This window comes from Heterocephalus glaber, unplaced genomic scaffold (genome assembly GCF_053883595.1).
Source record: "Heterocephalus glaber isolate CG9 unplaced genomic scaffold, H.glaber_assembly_v1.0 deba00001579, whole genome shotgun sequence".
In the NCBI taxonomy this organism is placed as follows: domain Eukaryota; kingdom Metazoa; phylum Chordata; class Mammalia; order Rodentia; family Bathyergidae; genus Heterocephalus; species Heterocephalus glaber.
In genome coordinates, this window is record NW_028258360.1 from 8614519 (window position 1) to 8642279 (window position 27761).

The window sequence follows — 27761 nt, forward strand, 5'->3', positions numbered from 1 at the left end:
CATAATGAGTACATACAGTACCAATGATAGAAAGATTTTAAAATCCAATAATAATTGGAAGAAAAACCTGCAATACACACTTCACAAAAGAAAATATAAAGGTGGCCATTAAACACTTGAGGAAGTGTTCAGCATCATTAGTCATGACGGAAACGTAAATTAAAGTGTACAGGAATACTTCTTCACTCTAGTAATCACAGCTAAAATTGTTCTAACATGACAATATCAAGTGTCAGAGAGGACGTGACATGAAATGGCTGGTGAGGATGTAACATATTAAAGTTCCTTTGTAAAAGTTTCTTTAAAAAGATGAAACTGACCAGATCACCCAAGATTCTATTCCTGGCATTTTCTAAAGGGAAATAGAAGCCTATGACCATCAAAATGGCAAATGTCCATATCAGCTTTGTTCAGAGGGCCCGAAGGGACATAGCTCAAATGGATCCAAGCATTGCAGGGAACTGACACAATGCGCCATGCCTCTGGCAGAAAAGGAAGAAAGTACAGATGCGTGGGAAAGATGAATGAGTGCCAAGAACACTGTGTGGGGCACACTTATCCGGCTCTCTTTCTGTCTCCTAAGAAACCTATATGAAGTTTGAGAATAAGCAGAGCAATCCAGGGTGATACAAACACCAGTGTGTTTTCTTGTGTGGTGGGTGTTAATTGTAAAGGGGCGCAGGTGTTCTGGATTTAACTGTGATGCTGTTTACCTGCTTGGTCAGACTTCTGCAGCGGTGCCTTTAATATCTGTGCACTTTATTACATTTAAATTATTTTAAAAAGGAATTAAGATGTGTTATATACATGTACTAACTCCCCACACAGAATAGAAACATGTACTGCAGACATATACTAATAAATAAGAGTGACAAATTCCCAAAAGAAGAATATTAGAAGAAATGTACTTAAGAAGTTTCTGATTTCCAGACTAATGACTGAGTTGAGCTCTTCTAATTTTGTGGTTTGGTTTCCATTATTTTGGCTCCCCTTGCCTACAAAAATGCTATGTCGCAATATTTATCAAATGAAAGGAGCTATTTTTGTTGCAGAAGCATGCATTGTCTGAGAACCTACTTTATAAATAAAGAATGAAATCCTAATGACAATTTACAGATATTTAGAACAAAGTCATAATGAAAATGATACACTGTTATATCTCTATATGAGATATAGAAAAAATGGTGTTTTAGTGGAAATGTATAGCCTTTAATGTTGTAAAGCAAATAATAAATGTTTATAAGTGTTTCAAAATGAAGGAGCTAAATGATCAGCATAAAGTTTGGAAGAGATTAGTAAAATAAGCACGGAGAATGTAGAAGGTTCAAAAGCATAAGAGCAAACAGTATTGAACTGTAACACAAAATACTGTACAAAGGACCAAGAGTACTCAGAGTTTGTTTGTTTTGATTGAGATAAGCCATGTTCTATAACTGTTTGTCCTGAGAGGGAAAGATAAGAGGAAGGGAATGCAAAAATGGCTGATGGCCTGCATGTGAAGCAGAAAGTAACTGCAGGAATAGCGCAGCTGTGGAGAGGCAGTAAGAGCCTCTGGGGAGGGGCATCACGTCTTGGTGTGGTTGCGTCCGTGGCAGATGGCCTGGCACTGGCCAAGAAGGCCAAGTGAGAGTGCTGGCGGTGTCAGTGTTTGCTGAGGACCTGGTCTCTCCCTCCAGGTAGGCAGAGTGGATGCTCTGAACTCCACAGGCTGCATGCATGGCCTCAGCCGAGGAGGGGTGGGGAGGTGCAGGTGCAAGGGGCCCAGTAGTTCCCCGCAGCCCATCAGGAGCAGCAGGGTCCTCATGGCTCACGTCCCCCAGATGCCCTTGCCCCTTCATTCTGCTGCACTGAGGATTAAAGTCTGACGGGAGTTTCGGAGGGGCACAAGCGTTCAAACCAAAGCGATAGCCAACGGTGTTACGCCAACAAATCTGAAGTTCAACAAAAATGGAAAATACTAGACAATCATAACTTAGGGAAGTGACTCAAGACCGAAAAGGAAGCCCAGAGAGTCCTTCAGGACTCATGACTTTCATTTTCCAAGCGAAGGGGTTTGGGGACCCAAGGACTAATCCCACCACACCAGGAACCTAGCAACCTGTAAAATGTCTGATGGTAAATTTATCACACAGAGTGTGGGGCAGTAAGACCCCTGTGTGGAGTAGGAGTGTAAATCAATCATTTTGAAAAGATACAGGCCACCCATGCTCTGTGATGACTTCTCCTCCTCCCGTGTCTTGGCCCATTCCATTCTGTGCGTTTATCCTGCATGTACACACCAAGAATATTTCTAAACACAATACATACTAATATTAAACAATGATAATCATACTGATACTTCAAAGCTAGATAAATGGCTGCAAATAGCTTGAATGTCCACAAAGACGAAGGCGCATAAATTGTGATATATCTGAGCAGTGCAATTCTGTGTAGACAAGAAAATGAGTAAACCTTAGTTAAATGCAACTTAAGGACGCTCAGAATCATGCCAATGAGAAGGCAGAGAGGAACATGTATGCTGCAGTGTTATTTCTGTCAGTGTCGCGAGCAGATTAAGCACTGTGCAGTTAGGTATACTTCCATACATGTTGGCTAAGCATAGAAAGATAATAATGAATCCAAATTCCTGATAGCATCAGCTCTGAGGAGTTGGGAGGGGCTGGCTTTGGGGATAAATGCACAAAGATACCCTTAATTCGGCTACACTGAAGTTAGTTATTGCTCTTTCATACATAAATGGTGTGAGTGTATATACTTTGTATGTACATGTTATATTTTAAGTATATTAACTCTTATGAAAGGGTTAATAAGGACTTCTTCACTGTAACATACAATTGCATTTTTGTAATTATAGAACATTATAATGTATAATTATAATCTAATTATAGAACATTGTAATGTCCCGAACGTTGTCATGGATAGTACCAACAAGTTACACTTTGTTTAGTTGCTGAATTAAAAACAAGACGTGTGTCATATAATTCCTCACACAGAATAACCCACGAGCAGCTGGAAGGTGTGAAGTACCTGCTTCTGATCCTCAGGAGGCACGCTTGCTCCTCATGCCAAGCTTTGTTCGGAAGCAACCCTCGCTGAGACATTCTCAGGACTGGCCGGGACGGGGCGCTGTAGAAGCGCTTCGCGGTGCTGACTCTGGCGCCCGGTCGGTCAGCGCCTGGCTGCCCACTGCTCGCGGAGCCCCTGGGGTCCGGCGTGTGCTTCCTCTGTCCAATGTGTTTGTGTTGCAGACGAACCTGGTGAAACTCCTTTTGGTCCATCAAGCAAACCCAAAGCTCCTGAACCAGAATGAAGAGAAGCCGTCAGGTGGGTGAGGGGCGTGCAGGGCCCATGAGTGGGCGCTGGCTTCTTCCCTTGGGTGGATGGGATTGTCCCTCGTTAGCTGAGAGGCGCGGGTTTCCGTGGAGCTGGGTAAAGGCGCGATTGCATCCACGGACCCTGGCTGCAGAGGGTTGGCAGGGCGCAGTCAGTGCTGCGGGCCACCGTGCTGTGGCCTCTTGTTCCGCTTTTCCTGCTTTAGCTTCCCGACTGCTGGTTATTAAATGCACTCACTTAAAAACACACTTTTCTGTTACCTGACTGGTTTCTCATCGTCGCAGATATGTGCTTGTTCCTTAGGGTATTTTTCAACAATAACAGTGTTCTGCTTTCTGCACAGGTATTTAGATTATAGGAAATAGAGCCCGACATTCTCATGGTAGGTAGTGCTTTGAAACCTGGACTAGAGGTTACTTGTTCTCTAAGAAATATTTTTGAAAATTTCTATAATTATCACTACCTTTTCACGTTTTGATACACTACTTAATGAATAGATGCCACATTGGTTTTGTAGCTTTAAAATTTAATTTTAAAATTTCTCATAGTTAACTCCATAATATTAAAAGCAGAAGAATTTTAAATAAAGAGAAGAGTCTAGCATAAGTAACACAGGAATGTAAAGAAGTTTAAAGGTAGCTATTGATCTGAAGAACTGAATAAATTGATGTATTGCGTCCCTGGGCCTCTACCAACTGAAAGGGCTTATTCTTAGGAGTTCTCATTCGATTAGTGCTAGGAGTAAAATTATTTCATAAATCTCTAGTTTAAGCCAAGATGAAGGAATTTGCTCTGTTTTTTGTTGTATGAGTATTAAATATGATTAATGCTTGTTTAACTTCTCTGCTAAAATGAAGTGAATAACAAAAAACTGTGATGGCTAACTCCTGTCAGACTTTAGATTCGGGCTAATACTCATGATGTCTGATCATGGTGACGTTGGCTGCTTGACACTGACTAGGCCTCATAGGAAATATTAGAAAGGCGAAAGAATGTTGCAGCTTTTTAAAGATCTTGTATAAAATGTACTCATTGGCGGGCGTCCTCTGCTAACTCTAGTTCCGTCCGGGCCACAGTGTCAGCTTCCTGCCCTGGATTCTTGCTGGACAGGGGAAGAGATGAGGGACCCTCATGCACAGGGCCTCCCACCCTCCTGCTTTCCTCTTCTGAGCCACTAGCAAGGGTCCCACAGCCAGTACCAGTGGCGGCTGACCCTCTTGGGGACCCAGGGAGGGAACAGACTTCTGTTGTCTCTCAGCCCTGGTCACCTTAGCCCGGGGAGGAGGCCTCGCTCACACGACTTTCTCCACCTGGTCCTGCAGAGCTGACCACCAGTCCAGTACCTTCTTACACCATCCAGACACACAGTACTGGGACCATTGTGGACCCTCAGGGCATATTTGTTAATTAAATAAAGATATCTCTCTCACACACAAGGAGCAGGGAACTGTGATGCGGTGAGAGATTTCAAGTAAATACTGAAAATCCAAGCATCTAACCAGTGAGCAAGGAGAATGGATAAGGACACAGGGTAGTGCAGAAACTAGTGGACTGGGCAGCAGTGTGACATCTGAGCAAGTGCAGACCATCATCCCTGCTGTATTCTGCTCTCATCCTTTTCTGGCTCTTGAATTTTAGTGTCTTGGGGAAAAAGTGGTCCGAGATGTAACTTTTAGGTGGGCTAGAAACTTAGTCTCCCAACAGGAGGAAGCGGGGCTCTCTCCCCTCTTCACACGTGTGGTATCTAACCGAAGGCAAATAAAGACCAGACCCTGCTTAAATACCGTCTTACTGCAGCTGAATTACTTGGATCAGCCCATAAGGCCCTGCCACTCACTGTGGATGGAGATGGTCATGGGAGTGAGTGGCCGCCTGGTCAGGGGCTTGTCAGTCCTGGGGATCATTCCTCAGATTTTACAGTTTCCGTGTTAGATTTGGATGGTGCATATCTATATTGCTGCCCAAATATATTCAGACATCATTGTTTAGTTGTCATTTGAAAGGAAATAGATTAATTGATGTTTCTAATGGGATAAATAAGGCCACAGAAAGAGTCCAATGCCCTGTTCTGTTTGCACGTGCATCCGTGTGGTGGAGTGTGTACAGAGTGTGTCCTGGGCTGCATCACATCTCCGCCCTGGGAACATAGCTACAAGGGGAGACCAACACATACGGTGAATGCTTACATTTTAAAAAATGTATTGCAGTAAAACACACGCTGCCATGAATCCCCTTCAGAACCCTCCCCTGCACTTTGAACACACTCCTCCCCTCATTCCTGTCCTTTCTGAAGCAGCTCTGGAGTCCTCTTTCCTGAGTGTTTTACCAGCTGTGATCACAAATACGGTGAATGTTACTGCCATGCACCACTTAACAGAAAGGCAGGTTCATAAAAACATGAAAGGATTCTCCTCGTCCACCTTATTCCCCAGATCTGGCACCGTGTGACTCCTGGCTCTCCCCAGAGTCAAAATGAGCATGAAAGGGAAGCATTCTGAATCCACTTAGGTCATCGAGGAAGCCAGGACAGCGCAACTAACACACTCAGGAAAGAGGGCTTCAGGGCTTCTGCAGGATGTGGCAAGAGCAATGGGTTAAGTGTCTTTGATGCCAGGGGGGATAACTTGAGGGAAATGAATGGGAATGTCTCTTTTACTGTTATAAAATTTTTTGATTTAACCATTCACCTTATTTTATGATCACAGCTTGTATTGTCATCATTTTGATTCACAGTCAGCCAGGCACAGGAAAAGTGTTAATGGGAATGAAATGATGTTAGATTCTTTGAAGCTAATCTTCACCGTGATTTTCCATGTTGCACATCACCATCCGGTGGATATCAGCATACTTTTTTCATTGTCATTAAATGTGTCACTGATGTAAGACCAAACAGCCGTCTTAAGTGGCAATATTGCAGTTTTAGCTGCACCATGACCTTTCAATGTGCTGTGATTCGCTTCATGTGCTGATAAGCTTTGTCATCTCAAGCATAACCGGAGTGCTGAAAGTGAAGTGTTCAGGCTGTCACCCTGCGTGGCCTGACTTTCTTGTTTCCCGCAGATGTCGCTGCCTCGGAGTTTATTGAGGAGATGTTGCTGAAGGCCGAGGTGGCGTGGGAAGAGAAGATGAGGGAGCCGCTGTCTGCCCCCTCCTTAGCCCAAGAGGAGCCCTGTGAAGAGATCCTGCAGGAGCCGCCAGCGCTTCCCAGCAGGCTGTGAGTCTTCCCTCCTTGTCCTTGTCACGGAAGTGGGCCCTGCCCGGGGCCCAGAGAGTCACACTCCCACCCGCACTCTCTCTCTGACTGTGGTGGTTTCACGCCCAGGACAAGTCCCTCTCTCCATGCAAAGAGGTGGAAAACTTGACAGTGCTTTTCAGCGCGTTCCCCACAAGTGGTTGTTGATGGTGATGAACTTAGCATAACTTGGGAAAATCTTCTGGCTTTTTAAAGCCCTGCTGCCTTAGTTATCTGTTCACTTCAGATGGTGCAACACTGCCTTTAAACCTATTGTGACGCTTCAAGAGAATGTTAATGGCTGGCTTTTCTAAAGCAAGGAGTTCAAATATATGTTTTTTCTTTTATATAAAACTAATAATTTCTTGTGGTCTAAAATATCTCCTATGGAAGGATATTTCCTCTGGCTTAAAGATGTCAGATGCTGGGATGGAAATTGTCATTTTGCTCAAGGTCTGAAACAGTGGCACAAACTATGACTCATGCGGCGGCGATAACTCACTCCTAATTCATGTCAAGTTCATTGGGACCGTGTTCATTAAACCCAAAGGACTGAACAGGGGCTTCTCTGGGCCAGGGTAGGTGTGTATGTGTGGTGTGGGTGTGTGCGCACTTGTAGGCTGCACATAACTGTGTGTCACACACACTCACACACTCACTCACTCAAGGGAATGATCAAAGCACGCAGCTCCTTCAGCACAGACCTAAACTGGCCCTGGCCAGGCCCCGCGAGGGGTGGGGTGACTCCCAGGGCTGAGAGCTGCTGTGGGGTGAGGGAGAAGGCCTGGACGAAGACTCTTGTGGTGGTTACACCAGTTTTGAATATGTTAAAATCCACTAACCTGTAGATTTGAAGGTGTAAGTTTTATATCTCAGTCGAGGAAATCAGTAGGTGAAAAACGTGTTGCAGGTCAAAGGTCAGGCTGCGACCTTCTTTTCCACCCATGGGGCCATGAGGAGCTGCCTAGGAGAGGAGCTCACCCAGGGGGGAAAACCAGAGAGAGGGAGAGCAGAGAGGGCCACAGGTGTACACTCAGGTGCTCCCACTGAGGAGCTCTCGTCTGGCCGGCCGGGGCAGAGGTGGCCCAGGGCGCATGACTCAATTTCCCTCCCAAGAAGTAGAAGAGAAGCATTTGATGGAAACGTCACAAGGCTGTGGGGAGGAGCAAATGAACTCAGGAAAAAGAGTCTTATTTCAGAGCTTGGCACAGCACGAGGATTTTGAAGCACTTTTAATTTCAAACTGCTCTAGGTGAGTCGCAGTCTAAAAGGGTGCAGAAGTATGAGGTGTGATCAGAAAACACAGCAAATGTGTAAATTTTCTGGAAACTTACTGCATTAAAAGACACATTGTCATGAATCCCCCCACAAACGCATATGCTTAGAACACACCCCATGGTTCTCGCCACTTCCTGCAGCAGCTCTGGAGTCCTCTTTCCTCAGTGTCTGCAGTTGCACTGTCTTGGCTGCTTTGATGTCCTCAATCGATTGAAAATATTTCCCTTTGGTGATCACTTTGACTTTGAGGAGGAGCCAGAAGTCACAAGGTGCCAGGTCCGGTGGAGAGGTGGATGAGGACACACTGTTGTTTTTCTTGTTTTTTTTTTTGGTACCGGGGATCGAACTCGGGTCCTTGTGCTTGCGAGGCAGGCAGCAGAACCACTGAGCTAAATCCCCGGCTCATGTTGTGTTTTTATTTGACAGAAATTGAACACTGGGGCAGCTACAGCAGCACAACTAAATACCTCCAGAAAGAGGACTCCAGGGCTGCTGCAGAAAGTGATAAAAATGATGGGATAAGTGTGCTCAAGACAGGGGAGGATTTTGCGAGGCTTCATAGCAGTGGGTCTTTTACTGTAGTAAATTTTTTCATCTAAATATTCACTGAATTTTAAATGAAACATCATCTATGGACCTCAGTTAATATGAAAATATATTTATTCTTGAATTTAGTTGTGTGACAAAGGCACTTGCTTTTTATATCAGGCTCTGTGCAGAGAATTTTCAGAGTCTGTCTCACACCGTCCTCACAGCCTTCCTAGCCCTAAGGTTGTCGCATTTCCCTAAGCTCCGGGTGGGAAGTGATGGGTCGGTTTGGACTGCACCAGTCTATCACAGCTCCGAGACCAGGACACGCATTTGCCTTCTCCTCTGTTCACAGGTGGGGAAAACGGTGTTACGTTTCTGTGAAAAAGAAAAAAATAAATATAACACTTGGTGTCAAGTCAGGAAGGGGCTTTTTGATAAAATATGTTGCAAGTTGAAATTAATGATCATAATATTTGATTCAGCCATTTACATGATTATATTGGCATTTTACTGAAGAAGGGAAAGTGATCCACATATTTTGTATGGAAGAACTTTACTTGCCAAATGTAGATGTGAAAATCAATACCAAATACATCCACTCTGCTTGTAGTTACAGGCCTCCAAATAAAGAGAAATTAAAATGTAAACAGAATTAAAATTTAGTTCAAACCAAGTTATGTTGGATAAATATTAGCCTTTATGTGTGTCTGTAATTCTATTGTTGGTTCCTAATTTATTTAAAAATAGAACAAGCACAACGAATCTTCCCATGCTTTTCACTCTGTTTTTTGTTATATTATTGACTGAACAATGGATTAATCAGGTATAAACAGATTAATCAATGACTTATTTGTTTTCCACAATGAAGTACATGGTTTAATCACATTGTTTTCTTTGGCCTCTCTGATCAAAGCTTGGACAATTTGAACTGCATTATGCACTGAAGAGTGGCCTGCTTTTCTTTGTAGTTAACTGTTACCTTTCTTCAGAGGTAGAATTAACAGTCAAACTAAAAACAACTCAAGAATAATTGAAAGTTTCATTTAACTCTGATAGACTGGCAAGCAGACCTGGTTCGTCTAAGGATTATATCTAAGCAGTTTTGAAGCTTTTGTAATTCTTGAATGATACATTTTATCTTATTTTCACTGCCAGTTAAGTAAATAAGCAAATAAAACCAGGAAAAACATATGTGGCAAAAATAACTAGGAAAAGTATATGGGTTAGTGCAAAAAGTTAAATTGCTATGATGTGCTTGGTCAGACCTTGTATTTGTCTGAGAAGCAGACAGAATGCTTGAGCATATGAATGACAAAACTTTTCTGAAGCTGGAAAATGTGTGTACTGTGGACGAAAAGATGTTGCCTGTTGATCCGATTGTTTAGTATTACAATGCTGTTTGATTGGGACAATTTTCTTAAACACGCTGAGAAATTTTCTATATAAAATAAATCAGCAAATGAACAATTACAGGAAATATAAAGTTATCTCTTTGAAAAACTTCTCATGCATCATCCAAAGAGCAGCACCTGTTCCAGCACCAGCGCTTGAGAATGGTGTGCAGGGAGGGAGGTCTCTATGCTCTTTAGCATCGCCTCAGCTCGCTGAAAACACTTCCTTTCCATCTGTTGTCTGCGTTGAAGTGAACAAAAGCTACCGTGTGACAATTCAAGAGTCACTGGTTTGAACCAGGTGCATTCTTGACTGCTTTGATAACCCAAATTTTAAATAAGTAACTAGTCCACCAGCTGCTTGTAGAAATCCCTCAGGTTTAGGAAGGTGCAGGAGAAACATTAAGGCAATCAAAGGAGAAGCCAGAGAGCAAGCAAAGATTGAAATAGCAGTGTCTTCATGTATTCTAATCAGGTGCAAGCACTCTGCTGCAGCTAATTGCTCCTTACATTTTAGGATTTTGCCCATAACAAAAATGGTGCATAATCATCGATATGAGAAGCATAAAATCAGAAAGATTCTTGAAAAGCATCCCACGGGACCTCCTGCAAGGAAGGAGTATTTCACTTATAGTTGCTGGGTCCTTAGAAATAGAAATTTATAGGCACCTGAATGGTTCTATTATTTTTTGAGAAAACTGAAATTCTTGCTGTTTAGTGTATGGGCCCTGAGCCGGTACCATTTTCCTGCCTGGAGGACTCTCAAAGCCCCACTGAGCACGCGTAGAGTGTGCGATGCTGCATTTGTCAGCTTTCCTGTTATGGAGACAAAATATTCCCCAAAGCCACAGCTTAGAAAAGGAGAAGCTCATTTGGCTCCGCCTCAGGGGCTCAGTCCATGGTCACCTGGCTCCGAGGTAAAAGAGTGTGGGGGAACAAAGATGCTCAGTTCGTGGTGGCTGGGAAGCTGCGCAGGGGACAGTGCTGGGGAAGAAGGGGAGACCAGATATAGAACCCAAGGCCACAGCACTGTACCCAAGGCACACCCGAAACTGGCCTTCCTGATCTACTAGGTATTTTAAGACAGCTGACCTACCCAATTACCAGTCATAATCCATCCCTTGGCAACCTGCCCCCAAATACACCTCCGTAAACCATACTTCATCTCCAACTAAAGCGATGTTAATAATTCTTCCTGATGTGGTACAACTACTCCTTATGCAACCAAAATACAGTAACCCTTCCCCAAAGTTTCAGCGGTCCCAGCAGGTCCAGCCCAAAATCTCCTTTTAGTCTCAAGGCAAACTTTTAGCTGTGAATGGCTGTAAAAAGATTTTTTGAAAGTAACATAATCTTAAAGTACAATGGCACAAGGTAAATTTTCCCATTCCAAAAAGCAGGAATAGAGGGATAAAAAAGAATATAACCAAAGCAAGATGACCCCTGCAAAGTGAACATTAAGTCCTGTAGGTCCTTATCCAGCATCTGGGCATGTGTTGGTGCTATGCGAGCTCAGTGTGCGTGGCAGCCTCACCCCTTTGCTTTGCTGGTTGCACCCCACATGACCTCTCTCTTGGGTTTAGCCGCTCATTGTTTGCAGCATTCCTCAGCAGACTGTCCATATTTCTGGCATCTCCAGCTTCCTGGAGTCTCCATTGCACCTTTGGCTTCATTCCCACAGTTCCGAGTACTCCACAGTTCCTGACTCCTGACCTCCAGGGTCTTCTTTTGAAATTCCAGGTCAAAGCTGCCTGTCCCCACACAGCTTTTATTCTTAATGCTGGTAAAACAAGGATGGAGTGGATGATACCAGGGCCTGCTATCAGTGGCAGTAGCCAGACTCCCTTAGGCCATGGCTGTAGTGGCCTCCTACTGCCTGGATGGCTGAGCATGGTGAGCTGAACCCTAGGGAACCAATTTCCTAGTGGCCCCTGCTCAAACAGGGGCTCAAATACTCTCTGCTTGATTGAAAGGTTTACACTCTTGTGTCTTTGAGCTTGTGATGGATGGTGGGGTCTTGCTGACATCTGACATGACCTCAGGGAATCTTTTTTCTTGATCCTGTACTTGTTTTTTTGAGGCACTAATCTCTTCAGCAATCACTTTTTTTTCTGCCACAATTTTACGCTTTGTTCCTTTTAGTCCAAAATTTAAGTTTTTCACATTTTTCTGCTTGGCTTTGTGTTCCCACTTCTCACTGTAAATATAGCTGAAAGCAGCCAGCAACACCCATGTCACAGCATGAACTTTGAGCTGCCTTGAGGTTTTCTCCAATAGATTAATTTATCCACCACCCTTAATCTCAGTCTCCTGAAAAGTCTCAGGAGGTAGGAATTTTGAAGACAGACTTTCTGCCAGAGTAAAATGCACATGGCCTCTAGTTCATTTCCTAATGGAGCCCTTGTTACCAGATGAAACCTCAGAGTCTGGACTTTATTGCCTGAATGTCTGTTGGCACTATAGTCTTCTGAGCTCTGATCAGAATCACCCATCAGACTCTGCTTGCAGTATTCTAAGGCTTCTCTAGCCTGCATCTCCAAACATTTCCAAAGTTCTCCTGCAAAACCAATTTCAGAGGTTTCTAAAACACATGGTCAGGTACAGTCAAAGCATTGGCCATACTTCTCTGGTCCCAATTTTATATATTAGTTAGCTTTCCCATCTCTGGAATATAGTATCCAACACCCACAATTAAAAGTAGAGAGATTTCATTTGGTTCGTGGTGTCAGGGAACTCAAGTCCATGGTTGGCTGGCTCCCAGCTGGAAGCATCATGGCAGAAAGACATGGTGGGGCAAAGATACTTAGTTCTTGGCAGACGAAAAGCACACCAAGAGAACACTGCCAAACAGAAAGGGCTGTTGGACCAGATATTGTGCTTGGGGTCACAACCCCATGACAGCCAGACACACCAAAAAGTATGCTTTAGTTATCTGCTAGGCATACCTTATGCCAGTCAGGGTGACAGGTCATGATTATGGGTTACAGATGCCATCTCTAAATGAAGGCATATCATCACTGTTTTGATTGAAATGTACTCCTTTATCTGCAGCCCTCACTCTGATGATTTTACCATGTATTCCTTCTCCTAATTTGTGGTTGTCTGTCTTCCTCCATCAGTTGCAGTTCCAACCTCCCATTCTTTTGCACTATAAACTTGGTGTTTCTTTTACACTTTCCCAAAATGCATTTTGCTTCTTTAAAGAAAGAATAGAATGATTTACTGTATTATCTCAGCATACAATTCAAACTTCCTTTCCACTATAATTCTTATTTATTGTCCTGCAAACATTTGGGGCAGTAAATCATAACTCAGTAAGGATAAAAATATTTTCCCACCATGTTCCACTGTCAGAATTTACTATCTATCCTAAAACATTTAATAAGTAGAAAGTGTATTTTATATCTTCAACCATATCTTCTAAGCCTTTGGTCTTTATGTATTGCCTGACTTTCAAGTTCATGTCTAAAAATGTGCAGGTTAGATTTAATTCCAAAGGTCTTCCCACTTGGAATATTTTTTATCTATGAAATGAAATCCTTTTAGGGCTAGGGTTAGGGTTCGGGGTTAGAGGTTAGGTTTAGGATTAGGGGTTAGGGTTAGAGTTTAGGGTTAGGGTTGGGGTTAGGTTTAGGAGTTAGGTTTAGGGTTGGGGTTAGGGTTGGGTTAGCATTAGGGTTAGGGGTTATGGGTTACGGTTGGGTTAGGGTTAGGGTTGGGGTTGGGTTGGGGTTAGGGTTAGGGCTAGGGTTTTCCTTAAACCTGCAGAGTTCTTCTCACACTTGGCTGCTAGTTCTCCTGTTCTTTCCTTCTGTGTGTGCTTGACCTTTTTCATCCTTGCTTGGTGGTCCTTTCTGGTGAAAAGTGGCCTCTGTTGAATGCACTCTCTGGTGTCTGAGCATGGAAAGCTCTCCCAGGGATTTTCTGTCCCGAGAAGTTTTGATATTTGCTTCTTGTGTTTCCATGTAGAGACCTTGAGAGCAAGTCCACACAAATGCTACCTAAATGCCCAGGTGATTAAGACTGATCCAGAACTGGGTGTTCATCTATTAATAATAGTAAGAACTGTGTTCACCGCTCATATCTTTGCTGCAGTTACCAGGTGTTGGACTTGTGAAAAGTGCTTTACCTGAATAGCTGGGTACTGAGAATGACCCATGTGGAAGAACTTTCTCTCACCACACCTGTTTTACACATACTTGTCTAAGGTGTGGAACTTCAGTGAGTTGATTGATGTTACACACATGTGCTCAGTCTGTCATGTTTTGGTGGAAAAACTGCTTTTATGTGCAATTCTAAAACTTCTGGCTTTGCCTCTAAGAGGGAATTGATGATCTCAATGTTATATAGTTTAGCTCTGAAATGTCCCCCCAAAGTCTCAGGTGTTCAGAACTGGGGCTTTTGGGCGAGGTGCTGAACTCATCAGTGGATTCATTCACTCATCAAGCTGTTAGGAGTGAGCCCTGGTTGGAAGATGTTTAGTCTCTCAGGGTGTTGCCTAGCAACGTATTTTCTTATCCCTGCCTCTTCTTTGTCTGTTTCTTGGCTGTCATAGCTTGAGCAGCTTTTCTCTTCTAGCCCCTTCTACCATGCTGTTTTTGCCTTGGAACCAGCTGGCTGTGGGCTGAACCCAGTGAAACCATAAGCCAAATAAGCCTCCCCTCCTTTAAATGAATGGGTATCAGGAATTTTCTTCCAGCAACTGAAAGGTGTCTAATACATTGATCTTCACTGCTTGGCCTGTCAGCTTTCGATGTGGAATCTGTCTGTGGAATGGGCTCTTTTCTTCATCTTGTTGAAGATGTGTTTGCCATGATGACTCGAGAAGACAGTGTCAAGAAACAATTTCCCTTCTGCAGAAATGATGAGCATCAAGGTACTTTGTAACACAATTACTGCTAGAGCTGCAAGTCAAAATGGAAGCATGGTGGGGCCATTATATATGCTTCCCCAACACCCACAAGCCTATAACTAGAGTCTGGCTTTTGAGATCTGTGCTATCTCTGAGTGGTTGGCAACTGAATTGCACTACAGGCCATCAGAGTGTGTTGATTAGAATAATACTGATAATAGCTGCCTGACTGGGTTCTTCTTGATTACCAGCTAATATTTATAAAGCACTTAAACCAGCATCCATCTCATTGCAAATATTACATAACAACTGAGAAATGACAAAATGCATAAAAGTTGTTCTCCATTCATCTGTGGACAGTCAGCAAAGCCATCTAAAGAACATCTTTAATTCACAAGCTGAAACAAACAGAGTTACTTGGTGCCTTTAAGCTGACTGTACACATGTAAGAAGACATGAGGTGAGACCAACTGGGAAGAAGCTCAAGATCAATGGGAGCAACTTGGGTTGGCAGCTCCTGGGGTCAGACTGGGGCTGTACCCAGGGCTGTGGAGTCCCCAGCACATACGGTGGCCAGAGCTGCTGCACTGGAGGAGGGACAGGATGGAACGGGGGAAGTGTGCAGGGCTGAGAGCCACAAGGAAGAGGGCTGGCTGGATTGGATCTCTGGTGGCTTTGGCTGCACAGCTGGTGGGAGGAGAATCACTGGCAGGGATTTGCGAATGGGGCACTGTGAGTTGGTAATGTGCCCTTCTTGACCTGAGTGAAAGAATAAAACCACATTGGGCTTAGACTGGGCTCTGTGGACTGTCTCAAAGATGCCACATGTCATGAACTAGACTCACCTTGTGTCCACTCCAAGACAGCCTGCTGTAGCTGTGTAGGATTTCTGCAGAGACCTCTGATGCTCATTTGGAAAAACATGAGTTACATATCAAAGGGAGGTTAATATGTTCCTTTCCATTTCCATTTCCAACTTCATTCCAACCCCATGACATAGGATGGACAGACATCATTATTCACATTTTGTGTGTGGAGAGTCAGGAGACTGGACAGTGTGGAGTTAGCAAGGGACATCTGCAGCTGAAACCCAGGTCTTCAGGCTGTTCACACTTCCACCCTGTGCTGAGCACCGAGATCAGGAAGACACCCAGGTGCCTCCCCAGTCTTATGTTGCAGGTGATCTTGCCATACAGATTTTTTAAATCCCGCATGAGACAGAAAGCCTTTTATCCTTGCTGGAGCACAATGCAGGGGCACATTCCTCAGAAAGCTCTCCCACTTTGGACAAGGATGCTGGTCTCTGGGCACAAAAGTGCGTCTGTACACCATGTGCCCTGGGGCAGTTATGCTACTGCAGCATTCCCAGCTCCTGCTGCTTCAGCCCCAGCCTCCTCTGCTCCCATGGGGCAGCTCTTGTATAAATACAGCTGACCAGAAGTGACTCACGTGTTTCACAGCCAGCACAGCTCCAGCCACCATTCCTGGGAAAGCAGCATCACCTGAGATAGAGACCAGCAAGTCCGTCAGCCCTGGTGTCTGCAGAAGCTCATGGCAGTGCACCATGGCGGCCCTGGCCAGGCTGATTCTAGGAGCATTCATCCTGGGCCATGTGGCAAAGAGCACTGAAGTACAGACCTGATGAAAGCCACTTCAGTTAGTCCTGCGACTGCAGTGCTGGCTCAGGGCCTCACGCTTTGTGACTGGGCTTCAGACTGCTCACCAAGTCCATTGTTGCTTGCTTTTCTCCAAGTGGGTCTGTCGTGGGTTAATACAGAGCAAAATTAATAAGCATTTCCAATTGTGGAAAGTTTCTCGGGTCAGTGTGTTTTGATCTGCAGTGGTAAATCTTCAGCAAACAAGAGACAGTGGACAAGTGTAAAACTTTTGTATACAACTCAGTGCAATGTTGCATGTCTATAATCCCAGCTACTCAGGAAGCTGAGGCAGAAGAATTGCAAGTGTGAGCCCAGCTTGGGCAACTGAATGACTTAGCATAATATTTTCTCAAAATAAAGAGGGGCTTGGGATGTACCATAGGACAGAGGCCCTGGGTTCAATCCCCAGTCCAAACAAAATTAAAAAGTAAAAAAACCAAAACAAAAAACCAAGCACAAACTTCCATGTAGGTGAGCAGACAGCAGCATAAGCCGTGAACCTCTGAGGAAAGACCAGCAATGAACACCACTACTTACATGAAACACAGCATAAGAAGACCCCAGGGCTGGGGGAGGCCAGTGCTTTGCGCTGCTGCCTCCTGGTTGCATCTCTGAGGCCCAAGGAGCCATGAGGCCCTGCGGTGTGGATGAAGGAATCCGAGTTTTGCTCCTCACTGCTGCGCTTGTGTAGAGGTGGAGAGTGCCTGGCCCAGCACTGATGTCTTTCAGTTAATCCAGACCTCTCACATGTCATCAAATGGAAAGACTCGATCTCAGCTCCCCCAGGGGAAGCTCTCAGTGCCTCGGGCTGGAGCTAGGCAGTGGGACTCCTGCCCCGAGTCTGTGAAATGGAACTGGCCAGGAGCGAGCTGAGATATGGGATGCTGAGCAAAGGAAGCTCTTCTTGGGCATTTTAGAGGCGAGGAGAGCGCCATGTTGGAAGATTGCACAGAGAAAGTGCACTGAAATGGAAAGAAAACTTCTGTTGCCAGAGTCATTGGTTCTGGATCCAAACTTGCAAATGCCACTCAGCAAAGCAAAGGCTCTCTTGGGCGCCTACTGTGCATCACTGTAACGGGATAACCAAATGCCTTTAAACTTGAAAAGAGGAAGGGCTTACTTGGGCTCACAGTTACAGAGGCTTCAGTCCGTGGTTGGCCCCATTGCTCTGGACTCGTGTGGACTCCAGCATGGCTGGAGGACTTGGCGGAGCAAAGCCACTCACTTCATGGCCAGGAAGCCAAAGAGAGGAAAAGGAAGGGCTGGCTCCCAGGGTCCCTTTCGGGGACACCACCAGAGTGACCTAAAGACCCCCTCCCCAGCCCTCAGCTCCTAAAGTCTCCACCACCTCCCAGTAGACCCAAACTGGAGACCAAGTCTTTAACATGTTGACCTGAGGAACAGTCAAGATCCAGACTGCAGTACTGGGCCCTCCAAGTGCCAGTCAGAAAACCCAAGGTGCTGTCACTACCAGGAACTCCTCAGCCAAACGGAACTCCAGTTTCTTATGTCAGCTCAGCTGTCATCCCATGAGGGACATCTCATCCAGTTTCTTCTTTCTCTTTCTCTGTAGGACCACCACTGTGTTCAGGATGGAAAGAGCCCAGGTAAAATACTCGCAGCCTGCAGCCTCTGAAGTGCCCATTGGTCATAGCCTACCGCCTTGGGCTATTCAGAGTCCTGTAATGAAATACCATGGACCGAGGGCCTGGAGAACAACAGACACTCATTGCTCACGGGTCCAGAGGCTGAGAAGTCCACAGTCTGGGTGTTGGCATGTTTGGTGCTTGTGCCTCGCAGATGGAGACTCCTACAGTGCCTCACATGGTGGAAGGACAGAGCAGCTCCCGGGAATCTATTCTGAGGGCCTTAATTCCCATTCCTGGGGTGCCACCCTTGTGACCACCCTTCTCCATCCTATTGGCAAGCAGTGATTGGAGATTTGATTTCAACATATAAATTTGGGGGCCGCCTAAAATTTCGCATCCTAGTAGCCACTGTCCTGACCATTGAAATGTATGTGTAAGTCTTGGAATTATAGAGTTGCCAGTTAAGATTCAAGACACCCAACTCAATTTGAATTTTCAATTAGAAAGCAGTTATTTAATGTAAGCATGTGCCAAAGATGGCACCTTTACTTGCTGTTTCTAACAAAGCTAACTGGGCAGGGCCTCCAGGAGAGGTGCTGTTCTCTTGATTAAAAGAAACAGATTTACCTAGTTAGCATTACTGTTTGTGTCCTTCTGTTCCCTCCCTGCCTGCTGCATAAATGTGTTCTGTGGAGATGGTTAAGTGATCTTGCAAAGACAGGATGGGAATAACTCTCTAAGAATAGTAAAACAGGAAACTAAAGCCAACCAAAGCCCTGGAAGTCACCACAAGCCCAGGTTGCTACTTCTGGATTTCTTCTTTTGTGAGAAGAACAAACCTCCAGTTCCTGAAAATCCTGGGTATGGTTTCCCATTCTTATAGCCTCATGGGATAATGGCTGGTATCAGATCTCAGAGCATCTGAGGTGTGTTCCTTTGAGTACCACGCACTCGGATGTCTTGATCTGTGCTCCATAATCTCCAAACTGTTGATCAGAGAAGTTGTGGTCATGGTAATTCAGTCATGCGCTGCATGCTGATGTGTCAGTCAACAGAAGACCACACATGCCAGTGCCCAGTGGTTCCACAAGATTCCGTCACCCAGTGACATTGTAGACATCTGAATTTGTGTAAGAAGACGATGACACTTGCACAATGGCCATCTAATGACACATTCTCAGAATGTTACACGATGTAAGGTTGGACTCCAACTCCCCAGTATGTCTCAACTTTCCGGAAAGGTTTTATGACCTGACTGTCCTTTTAATCCTTCACTCAGGACACATCACTCAGGACTCATAGGTGACGGAGGTCCTTGTTTGGTCCACAGTACTTTGTGCCTGCTTATTTTGCATAATCACTAATAAAGCCCTCTTTCAGATTGAAAGTGTCCCCAACTTATATTTTACTTTTATTAGAATTTTTGGGGACAGGGATTTAGCTCAGTGGTGCTGCCGCCTGCCTCACAAGTACAAGGTCTGGAGTTCGATCCCTGGTACCAAAAAAAAAAAGAATTTTGAAAGTCTAGCATAAAATTTCTTTTGTGGTTTCATTTCACATTAATATTTCAGAGAAAATAAATAATGGATAGTTACTTCAGCAATAATAATGCATGTTTGTATATTGGCCTATAGATTATAAAATATATCTAATACCTTATTTAATATATGTATTTTTCAGTTAGTAATAAGTGCTATATATTGTCCACCCTGTATGCTAATCAAATATTATGACTGCATTGCTAAAACATGCAGATCAGGACTCCAGAGTTTTCACAAAACTGACAATTCCCTAAGACTTTTCACTTAGAAGGGAATTCTGTGGTCCAGTGGTGGAAATAAAGAAACGTTACAGAAGAAGGGCTGGAATGATACATTTAAGAAGTCATTGCCAGGAAGGCCAACACTGGAAACTTTCAGAAACTCCCTGCATAAAGCATTTCCATTAAACTTATTTTAATTTGGAGATATTTAGCTTAGATTTGATAATTTAAAAATTTCCTTGCAAATATCTTATGAGATAAATATAAATTGTCTTTAAAATAATACAAACTCCAGTGCAGCCATTTGACATAGAGTTGTATTTGTTTTGTAAACCACTTTACCAAAGTGGTCTTTAAATTGTAAATTTGTTTTTCCTTATGAAACTAATTCTGAGAGAGATGAAGGATAGCAATTAATTCAAGTGTCTCCAAGATCTGTTTATTTAACATTGATAATAAATGGTCTTACTTTATAGAAGCAGAAACATCCAGCAGGTTAATTGAATTCCCTAGAGTAGTGTTCGCATGGCTGTTTCCAAGATTGAGCACTGAGAACGAACCACTCGGTGCATTCTACACTATCGGATTCATCTATGCTGGGTCTTTGCATTTGTTTCCATTCGATGTTTTTGTTGCTGTGATTGCCAACCTGACATCTCGACAGAGTCAATTTTATTTCATCTCTACAGTGTTCTGAAATTGCCTTAGTTATAGTGAGCAATGATTGTTGTCAGTCTTAGTTTCATTTTATCATTTTCCTTTTCCCATGGTCAAAAATAAAATCCTATTTTGTGCAGGCATGTTTGCTCTGCATGAAATGCCCTTTATGTTTATCGGAATAAGTAAGTCTTGATTGAATCCAGGGGAGTTCAGAAATCGGCCATCACTGGTGCATTTCCATGCGCTGTCTCCCCGTACACATCCTGCTTTCATTTCAGCTGTTCCTTCTTTTTCGTGTGTTTCTCATTGGATACATTTCTGTCACTAATAATTCTCCTGTATAATCAAAGTAAAGTCTTATTGAAGAAAATTTGGAAAATGCAGAAAATGAATAGAAGCGTGAAATCACTCGCTCATTAGGCTCAGAGAACAACTGCAGCAGGAAAGGGAGGGAGACAAGGAAGTATTCATTGAAGACTGCTGCAGGCCAAGGACTGAGCTCCACTCAACCGCCCTGACAGTGGCAGTGGCCCAGTGCTGGGTGAGCTTGGCCGTGACCTCCATCTCTCTGGTCTCCCATGTCCTGCATTCTCCTCCATGTTCACATTTCAGAGGGTGACTCCCAGGTCTTTCCTGGGTCTGAAGAATTGAAAGAGGCTGGGAGAAGGCAAATATCTCAAAGGGACCAAGAAGGAATCCCACTGAAAGTTTCTAGAGTCAGCGCCATAGGAAAAGGAAGTCAGGGCCCAGGGGTTAGGGAGAAGCCAGTCTCAAGTTCCAGGGCTCTAGAGAGGATGTTAAGACTCCTTGGGTTGTTGGTCCACCTTCTTCATGAAATTCCTCTTCATTTGGCATGTTTTCCTTGTCTTTGAAATGTATCACCTTTACTGAATCTTGTTCTGTAAACATAATTGAATTTTAGTTTTAAAAGTGATTTTTTTAATAAACTTTTCCACGACTGATAAATATTCAGTATGTGTTAGAATGGACATAAAATAGCACATACATGCAGTGCACTTCCTACAACAGAGTTGACACAAGCTGAGTGTTGAGAACAGAGACTGTCACGTGTAAATCCCAGATAACTACTAAGGCATTTTACAGATGGCTCATTCCCCTAAAAGGAAAAACAGGGTAGCCGCAACAACTATGTCAAAGTGTTTGAAGGGCTCCTATGTCAAAGAAGTATAGGACACATTCCAGGGAACTCTGGGAAAGATGAATATAAGTCGCAGTGGATGGGAAGAAGTAAGACCTCTTCGAAAGTTATCGATCAATTGTTATTTAGTAGTATTTCAGTAGATCTGGATATGAGCTTTTATAAGCATTATAAGCATTCATTTTGTACAGTTATCTTTTTCAGTTACTAGGGTACTGTTAATAGCTATGTAGCAGTCTCCCGTGGGCACCGAGCACATCCTTGCCGACGCTGTCGGGTGGAGAGTCCTATTCGGGTCATCATGGAGGCAACTGGTGACTCCAGGAAATGGCCGCTCACTCCCCACTGGAGGGGTCAGCTTAATGTTGTCTGATACACTGCTTGCTGCTGGCTTCCCCTCCTGGATCGCAGCTCCCGTGTGTGGGAGTCTCCTCGGGTCCTGCTGTGCTGCTGCCCATCCTACCCTCCTCTCAGGTGGGACAGGAGGGAGGGTGGACTGTGCGAACCTGAGGTTCTGGGTGCCGCCGTGCTTGCCAAGTTATAAGGTCCTTTGCCTCTGCCCCAGCAAGCTCTTGTCTTCTGCTGTTAACCTAGCAACAAGCTAACCTGTTAATCTGTAGGTCGGGTAAAGACCCAGCACGCTCCAGTTCTGGACACACAATGTGAGTGTGTTAGTGAGCCCTAACCACAGTCCTCTTACAGGTTGGCTGAGCTAAACAGTTGTATAACTACCAAGGTGACAGAAACAGCCAAAGTGATAGGCATGAAACTTTGTACTTGTTCTGATTTGAAAACATTAAATATTAAATAGGATATTGACTGTTGAAAACTATGCCCACTGTACTTATATAATGCCACACCAACTCTTACTAATATGTGTGCCACAGCCTCCTCACCTAGTTGCAGTAACTTCGTTGACTAAAACACTAAAAAAAATACCATTGTTCAGAGCGCAAAGGAAGTAAGACTGACCCCACACTTCCATAAACTGCACTTCCTGCCTGTCCGTCAGGCGGGGCCCTGAAGGGGGCATGCGCTCCTCTTCTCCACACTTTCCTGCTTTCTAGAGCATGGGGGGCCAGCACAGAGATGGCTGCAGAGCCTTGAGACCCAAGCTCCTGAAAGATGCCCTCACATCACACTGCTCTGCCCTGGCAAGCTCAGTGTCCCAGAGCATTTGCAGTCCTCTGTATACTGACGATCACAACTGATGTTTTACTCCTATGTGTACTAATGATCAACAATTATTTGGTAATGGCATATCAAACAAAGAATGCACCTGTGGTAGTCAGTTTCCTACTGCTGGGACAAGAAGCCTATCCCCAGCAATTTAGAGGAGAGGAGGTTTATTTGGCTTCCAGTTTCAGAGGGTTTGGTTTGTAGTCAGCTGACTCTAAGGCAGAAATGTCATGGTGGGAGTTCTTGTGGAGGGAAGCTGCTCCCGTCATGGTAGACAGGAAGCAGAGGGAAGGAAAGACCCAGGGTGAGAGGCACACTGTCCAAACATACACCCCAGTGACCCCTCCTTCAACCAGGCCCTGATCCTAAGAGCGCATTCAGCCCTGAGCTCTTCAGTGGAGTAGTCTACTGTGCACAGCATCCCATGATCCAGCGAAAGCCCAACCCTAAACACAAGAGACTTGGGGGGACATTTTAGATCTAAACCATAACATCATCAGAATAAATCTAACAAAGTATTTGAATATTTTAATTCTGGAAGATATGAAATGGATGAGAGAAATGAGCAAAATCAGAATAGACTGATATACTGTGCTTATTGGTGATAAAATTCAACATTATTGGAATTTTGGCTCTAAGCAAGTTGATTTATCAATTGAAAGCATTAATTAAATTCCCAATAGGCATTTCTACAAAAATTGACAGTGGACTCTAAAATTTACATAAAAATGCTAATGATTTCAAATAACCAAAAGAATTTCAAAAAAGAAAACAAAGTTGGATGACTCAGTACTTGATTTCATGGCTTACTGGGTCAGTACATTAATTAAAACAGGGTAGTAGTGGTGTAAGAATAGACATGTCTGTGGTTCTCACTGGAGAGTCCTGAAGCAGACACGCATGCATGCTCGCACGCACACACACACGCACACACACAGTCAATTGATTTTTAACAGCGACAAACAGCTGATTGTGTGGGGAAAGACACACTTCTTTTTTTTCAAAATTGGTGCTGAGATATTTAGACAGCAATGTGGTAAAATGTGCCTTGATTCATATGCAGCACCATAAACAAAAAGCCCACACAATGGATCCTAGACCTCAATATAATGCATAAAACAAAGGAATTTCTAGAATTAAGCCTAGGAACAAGCCTTGTTGACTCTGAGTTCCTAGATGAGACTTAAAAAGTACAAACCATGCGATGGAAAATTTGTTCTTTGAAACACAATAATGAAAATAAAATAATAGCAACACCAAATGGGAGAAAATATTTGGCCAAGTGCATGTGGGATAAAGGACTTGCATGCAGAATACAGATTCTCACTACTCTGAGAACAGATAGTCCAGTAAAAAATGATCAAAGGATTGGCACATGCACTTAACCAAAGAAGAGCGAGCTCTAAGATACCACCACGACCCCAAAGTGCTGAAGCAATCTTGAGATAGAAGAAAGCTGAAGACCTCACATTCCCGTTCTCAGACGGCATCACAAAGCTGCAGTAATCAAGACAGGGCGACACTGGCGTAAAACAGACATAGAGCAGCAGGCCAGAGACAAACCCCACGTGGTCGGTTGGTTCTTCTGACAGTCACTGCAGTAAACTGCGGTGGGAAAACTGGGTGTCTGTGTGCAGAAGACTGAAATCGGGACTTTGCCTTGTAGCCATACAAACATTACATTGAAATCCGTCAAAGGAAACTTTGAGAAAAATTTCTTCTCTTTGGTCTTAGTGCTGATGTTTCTGGATCTAACACCAAAAGCACAGGCAATCAAAAATAAAGAAGTAGGATGATGTTACACTAAAGAGCTTCTGCGTAGCAAAGAAATCCATCATCAGCATAAAAGCCAAGCTACAGAACTGGCAAAAACAGGCGTGAGCCATAGATATGTTCAAGGGTAACACCCAAAACATAAAAGGAATTCACCCAACACACAGCAACAATTCAAATTACCTGATTAAAAATGGGCATTCAACCTAAATAGACAGGTTCCCAAAGAAGGCACACTAGTAGCCAGTAGTTGTATGAGAAAGTGCTCAGCATCACTACCCAGCAAATAAGTGCAGATCAAAGGCACAGGAGATATCACCACCCCACCCCATCTGCCTGTTATGATGGTTATCATCAGCAAGACAAGTGATGGCCAGTGTGGGTGAGGGGTGGAGGAGAGGGAAGCCGGGTAGCCTGGGAGCAGGTATGTAAATAGGCGTAGTCCCTGTGGAAGCAGAATGGAGGGGCCTTGGAAAGGGAGAAATAGATCTACCATGTGACCCAGCAGTATGTATATGAGAGAGGTGAATTCAGGATGAAGAGTTAGGTGCACCCTGTGTTCACATCAGCATTATTCATGACAGCCAAGAGAAAGAAACGATCCAAGGTTGCACCAATGGTTGGATGGGCAGAGAAATTTAAGCAGATATGCACAACACAGTATTGTTGAGCTACAAAAAAAATCTTGTTTGCAACATGATAGAATGTGGAAGACATTTTGCTAAGTGAAATACACTAGACACAGAATGACACTGGAGGACTTCACTTGTGTGGGAAATCTGGAGAAGCCAACAACTCATAGAAGGAGAGTACGGAAGTCATTGCCAGAGATGGGAAGATTTGGGGCAATGGCCACAAACTTTCTCTTATAAGAAGGTCCAGTTCTGAGGGTCTGTTGTGGATGGTGGTCATGCATGTGTTCTTCAGTGTGATCGTGGTCATCATCACATGGTGTATATCAAACCACCATGTTGGACACCTTGAATGTATCTAATTTTTATTTAACAGTTAAATAATTAAAAATTCAATTCAGACTACATTTAAGAGCCAGTAAAACAACTGATAATGGGTTCCAGAGAGCACAAATGGGATAAAAAAAAAAACTCATGGTTATTTTGGTTACAAAGTTATAAAAATTTTGGCAGAAATCATTGGAGTATGAGTCTTGAAAGGGGCTATATTACCTTATATAAATTTGACCTTAATAACCTTTAAATTTAAAAAAGCAAACAATTGCATTGACCTCTACTTAGAATCATAATTGGTACTGTAAAGTATAGGAAGTAATTATATTTTCATATCCTGACTTGATTAAATATGCATGCATTTCTGGTTGTATGATAACATTTGGGAAAATACATTTTCACATCCTATAGCAAAGTATTACAGTGCCAATTCAGCATTTAAATTGTGTTTGTTTTTTATGAACATTACAAAATAATGTCTTTCTTTATGGCAGTGTGCTTTATAGAAGACTAAGAGATGAACTAGTTTTTATTTATTTTTGCCTAGTTTGAGCTGTGCGCAAATAACAAAATCTAATCCTTAAACATTTTTCTAGTTCTTATATTACTATTGTTATTTCATTATAAACTTAAAATATTCCCTATAGTTCTGTATTTTATATCCTAAATGAATTACATTTTAAATTGAGTACATGATTACATGTTTCTTCACTTGTTTGCAGTCCATTTTTACATTTAAATATCTTGCTTATTTCAGTCATGCATTTCAAACTTAGCTTTTAAATTGCTTATTGATTTGTCTATTACAATTAAATATGCAAACATTTTCTTCTGGAGCCTAAATGAATATTATTTTTTTCTTAGAAGTATGAATGAATGAATGAAATGGATATTAATAGAAAACTTTACAGATTCTACATTGTTACTTTCTCCTGCAGTTTCTAGAAACTGTGTCATCTGAATAGAAGAACTTTGTAGCATCCAGCTGTCCTGCAGTTCTTGATTGATAGGATAATGTTAGAAGAAAACTAATTATAGTATTGATTGTTTCCTTTAGCAGTCCCCTGGTGCTACCAATAGCCAAGCAAGACAGTTTGTTGGAAAAAGACATCATGTTCAAAGATGCAGCAAAAGGGCTGTGGAAGCCACAGTCCCCGGACACTGCCCCTGAACATGCCACGATGAACAGCTCTGGCAAACCTGATCAGGTAAGCGCTCGTGGCCGCGGTACTCCTCCACATGCCGTCCCCCTTACAGTCCAGCATATTTCAGAAGCAAGTATCTGCTACTTTCCATTCAAAGAGAAACTGAGGAATGCAGAGGTTACCATTTTGGTTACAGTTCCCATGATTAAAGAGAGCATTGTATTCATCACTGACAAACGTAATTGCTACTGTGTTTTACACCAATTTGAATTTCACAGTCTTGACCTCTGTACCAGGAATACAGGCTCAGCTGGTTTGTTACTTCTTGCGTATTTCCTGGTGAGTCCTTTATTGTTATTTTGAATATTAGGTAGTCTGTTTTTCTGTTTTCCCCAACTATCCAAATGCAGGCAAGAGAAAGAACAAAGAGCCACTGACAGCCATTATACTTAGAAGTAAATAACTATGGCGGCTCACTGTGTGTGTGTGCATGTGTGTGTGTGTGCATGTGTGTGCATGCGTGTGTGTGCACTTGTGGAGAGGTGTCCAAGCATGGACCACCACGCTCAGGTTAATCACTTTGGAGTCGGCAAGCTGATGAGTTTGGGATTATAGAAGTGAGTCTGTTTTCTTTTTTCATTGCCACAGAAATAAATGATTTTACAGGTTGTTTTGTAAATGCCAGTGTAATCTGCATCCTTCAAATGATTTTCTTTCAGGGTCTCTAATTCTGAATATTTTAGTGTAGTTAGAGTTTTTAAAAACTCTGTTCCCCAAATTAAATTTTAATTTAATTTAGATTGCTTTAGATAAAACTTTAAAATGGTCCTTCTTTTCATTTTTATTGGCATTGTTTTGAAATACTTTTCTTAATTAGTTTATAAAAACATGTGGAAACTCTAAAGTTAATTTGATATCCTACTGTTGAGATTTGCTAACATTTTAAAAAAACCCTTTCTAATACAAGTAGAGCCATTGCATGATTTGTAATGAATTCTTATGTTTGAATTTATTTTATGTTTCCATTGATGTGTTCTTAAGCTCTCAACTATTTGTCCAAGTTCAGCAGAAGTTCAAAGATAATTATTTAGTTAAAGATAAGCAAATTCGGGTCAAACCTTCCATTAAGGTACTGGGATTTCCACCTCCGGGAGTCAAAAGGATTCCTAACAGGCAAAACGATTGCTTTTAAATGTTAACTCAACACAGTATTTTCAGAAAACATAAAACATTGTTTGAAAGTGAGAAGACCTT

At 43.1% G+C, this 27761-nt stretch overlaps 1 protein-coding gene across 10 annotated transcripts in view; it reads left to right on the forward strand.

The window, feature by feature from the left end:
* Window positions 1–27761, forward strand: part of Myo16 (myosin XVI) — a 531552-nt gene that overhangs the window by 230996 nt on the left and 272795 nt on the right. For 9 of the 10 annotated variants that reach the window (XM_087193116.1, XM_087193117.1, XM_087193118.1 and 6 more), the window contains 3 exons: window positions 3249–3324; window positions 6394–6547; window positions 26420–26570. In XM_087193116.1, coding sequence (XP_087049242.1) covers window positions 3249–3324; window positions 6394–6547; window positions 26420–26570 — 381 coding nt within the window. The remainder of the gene's footprint in view (window positions 1–3248; window positions 3325–6393; window positions 6548–26419; window positions 26571–27761) is intronic. The other variant, XM_087193111.1, reaches the window with a different exon arrangement.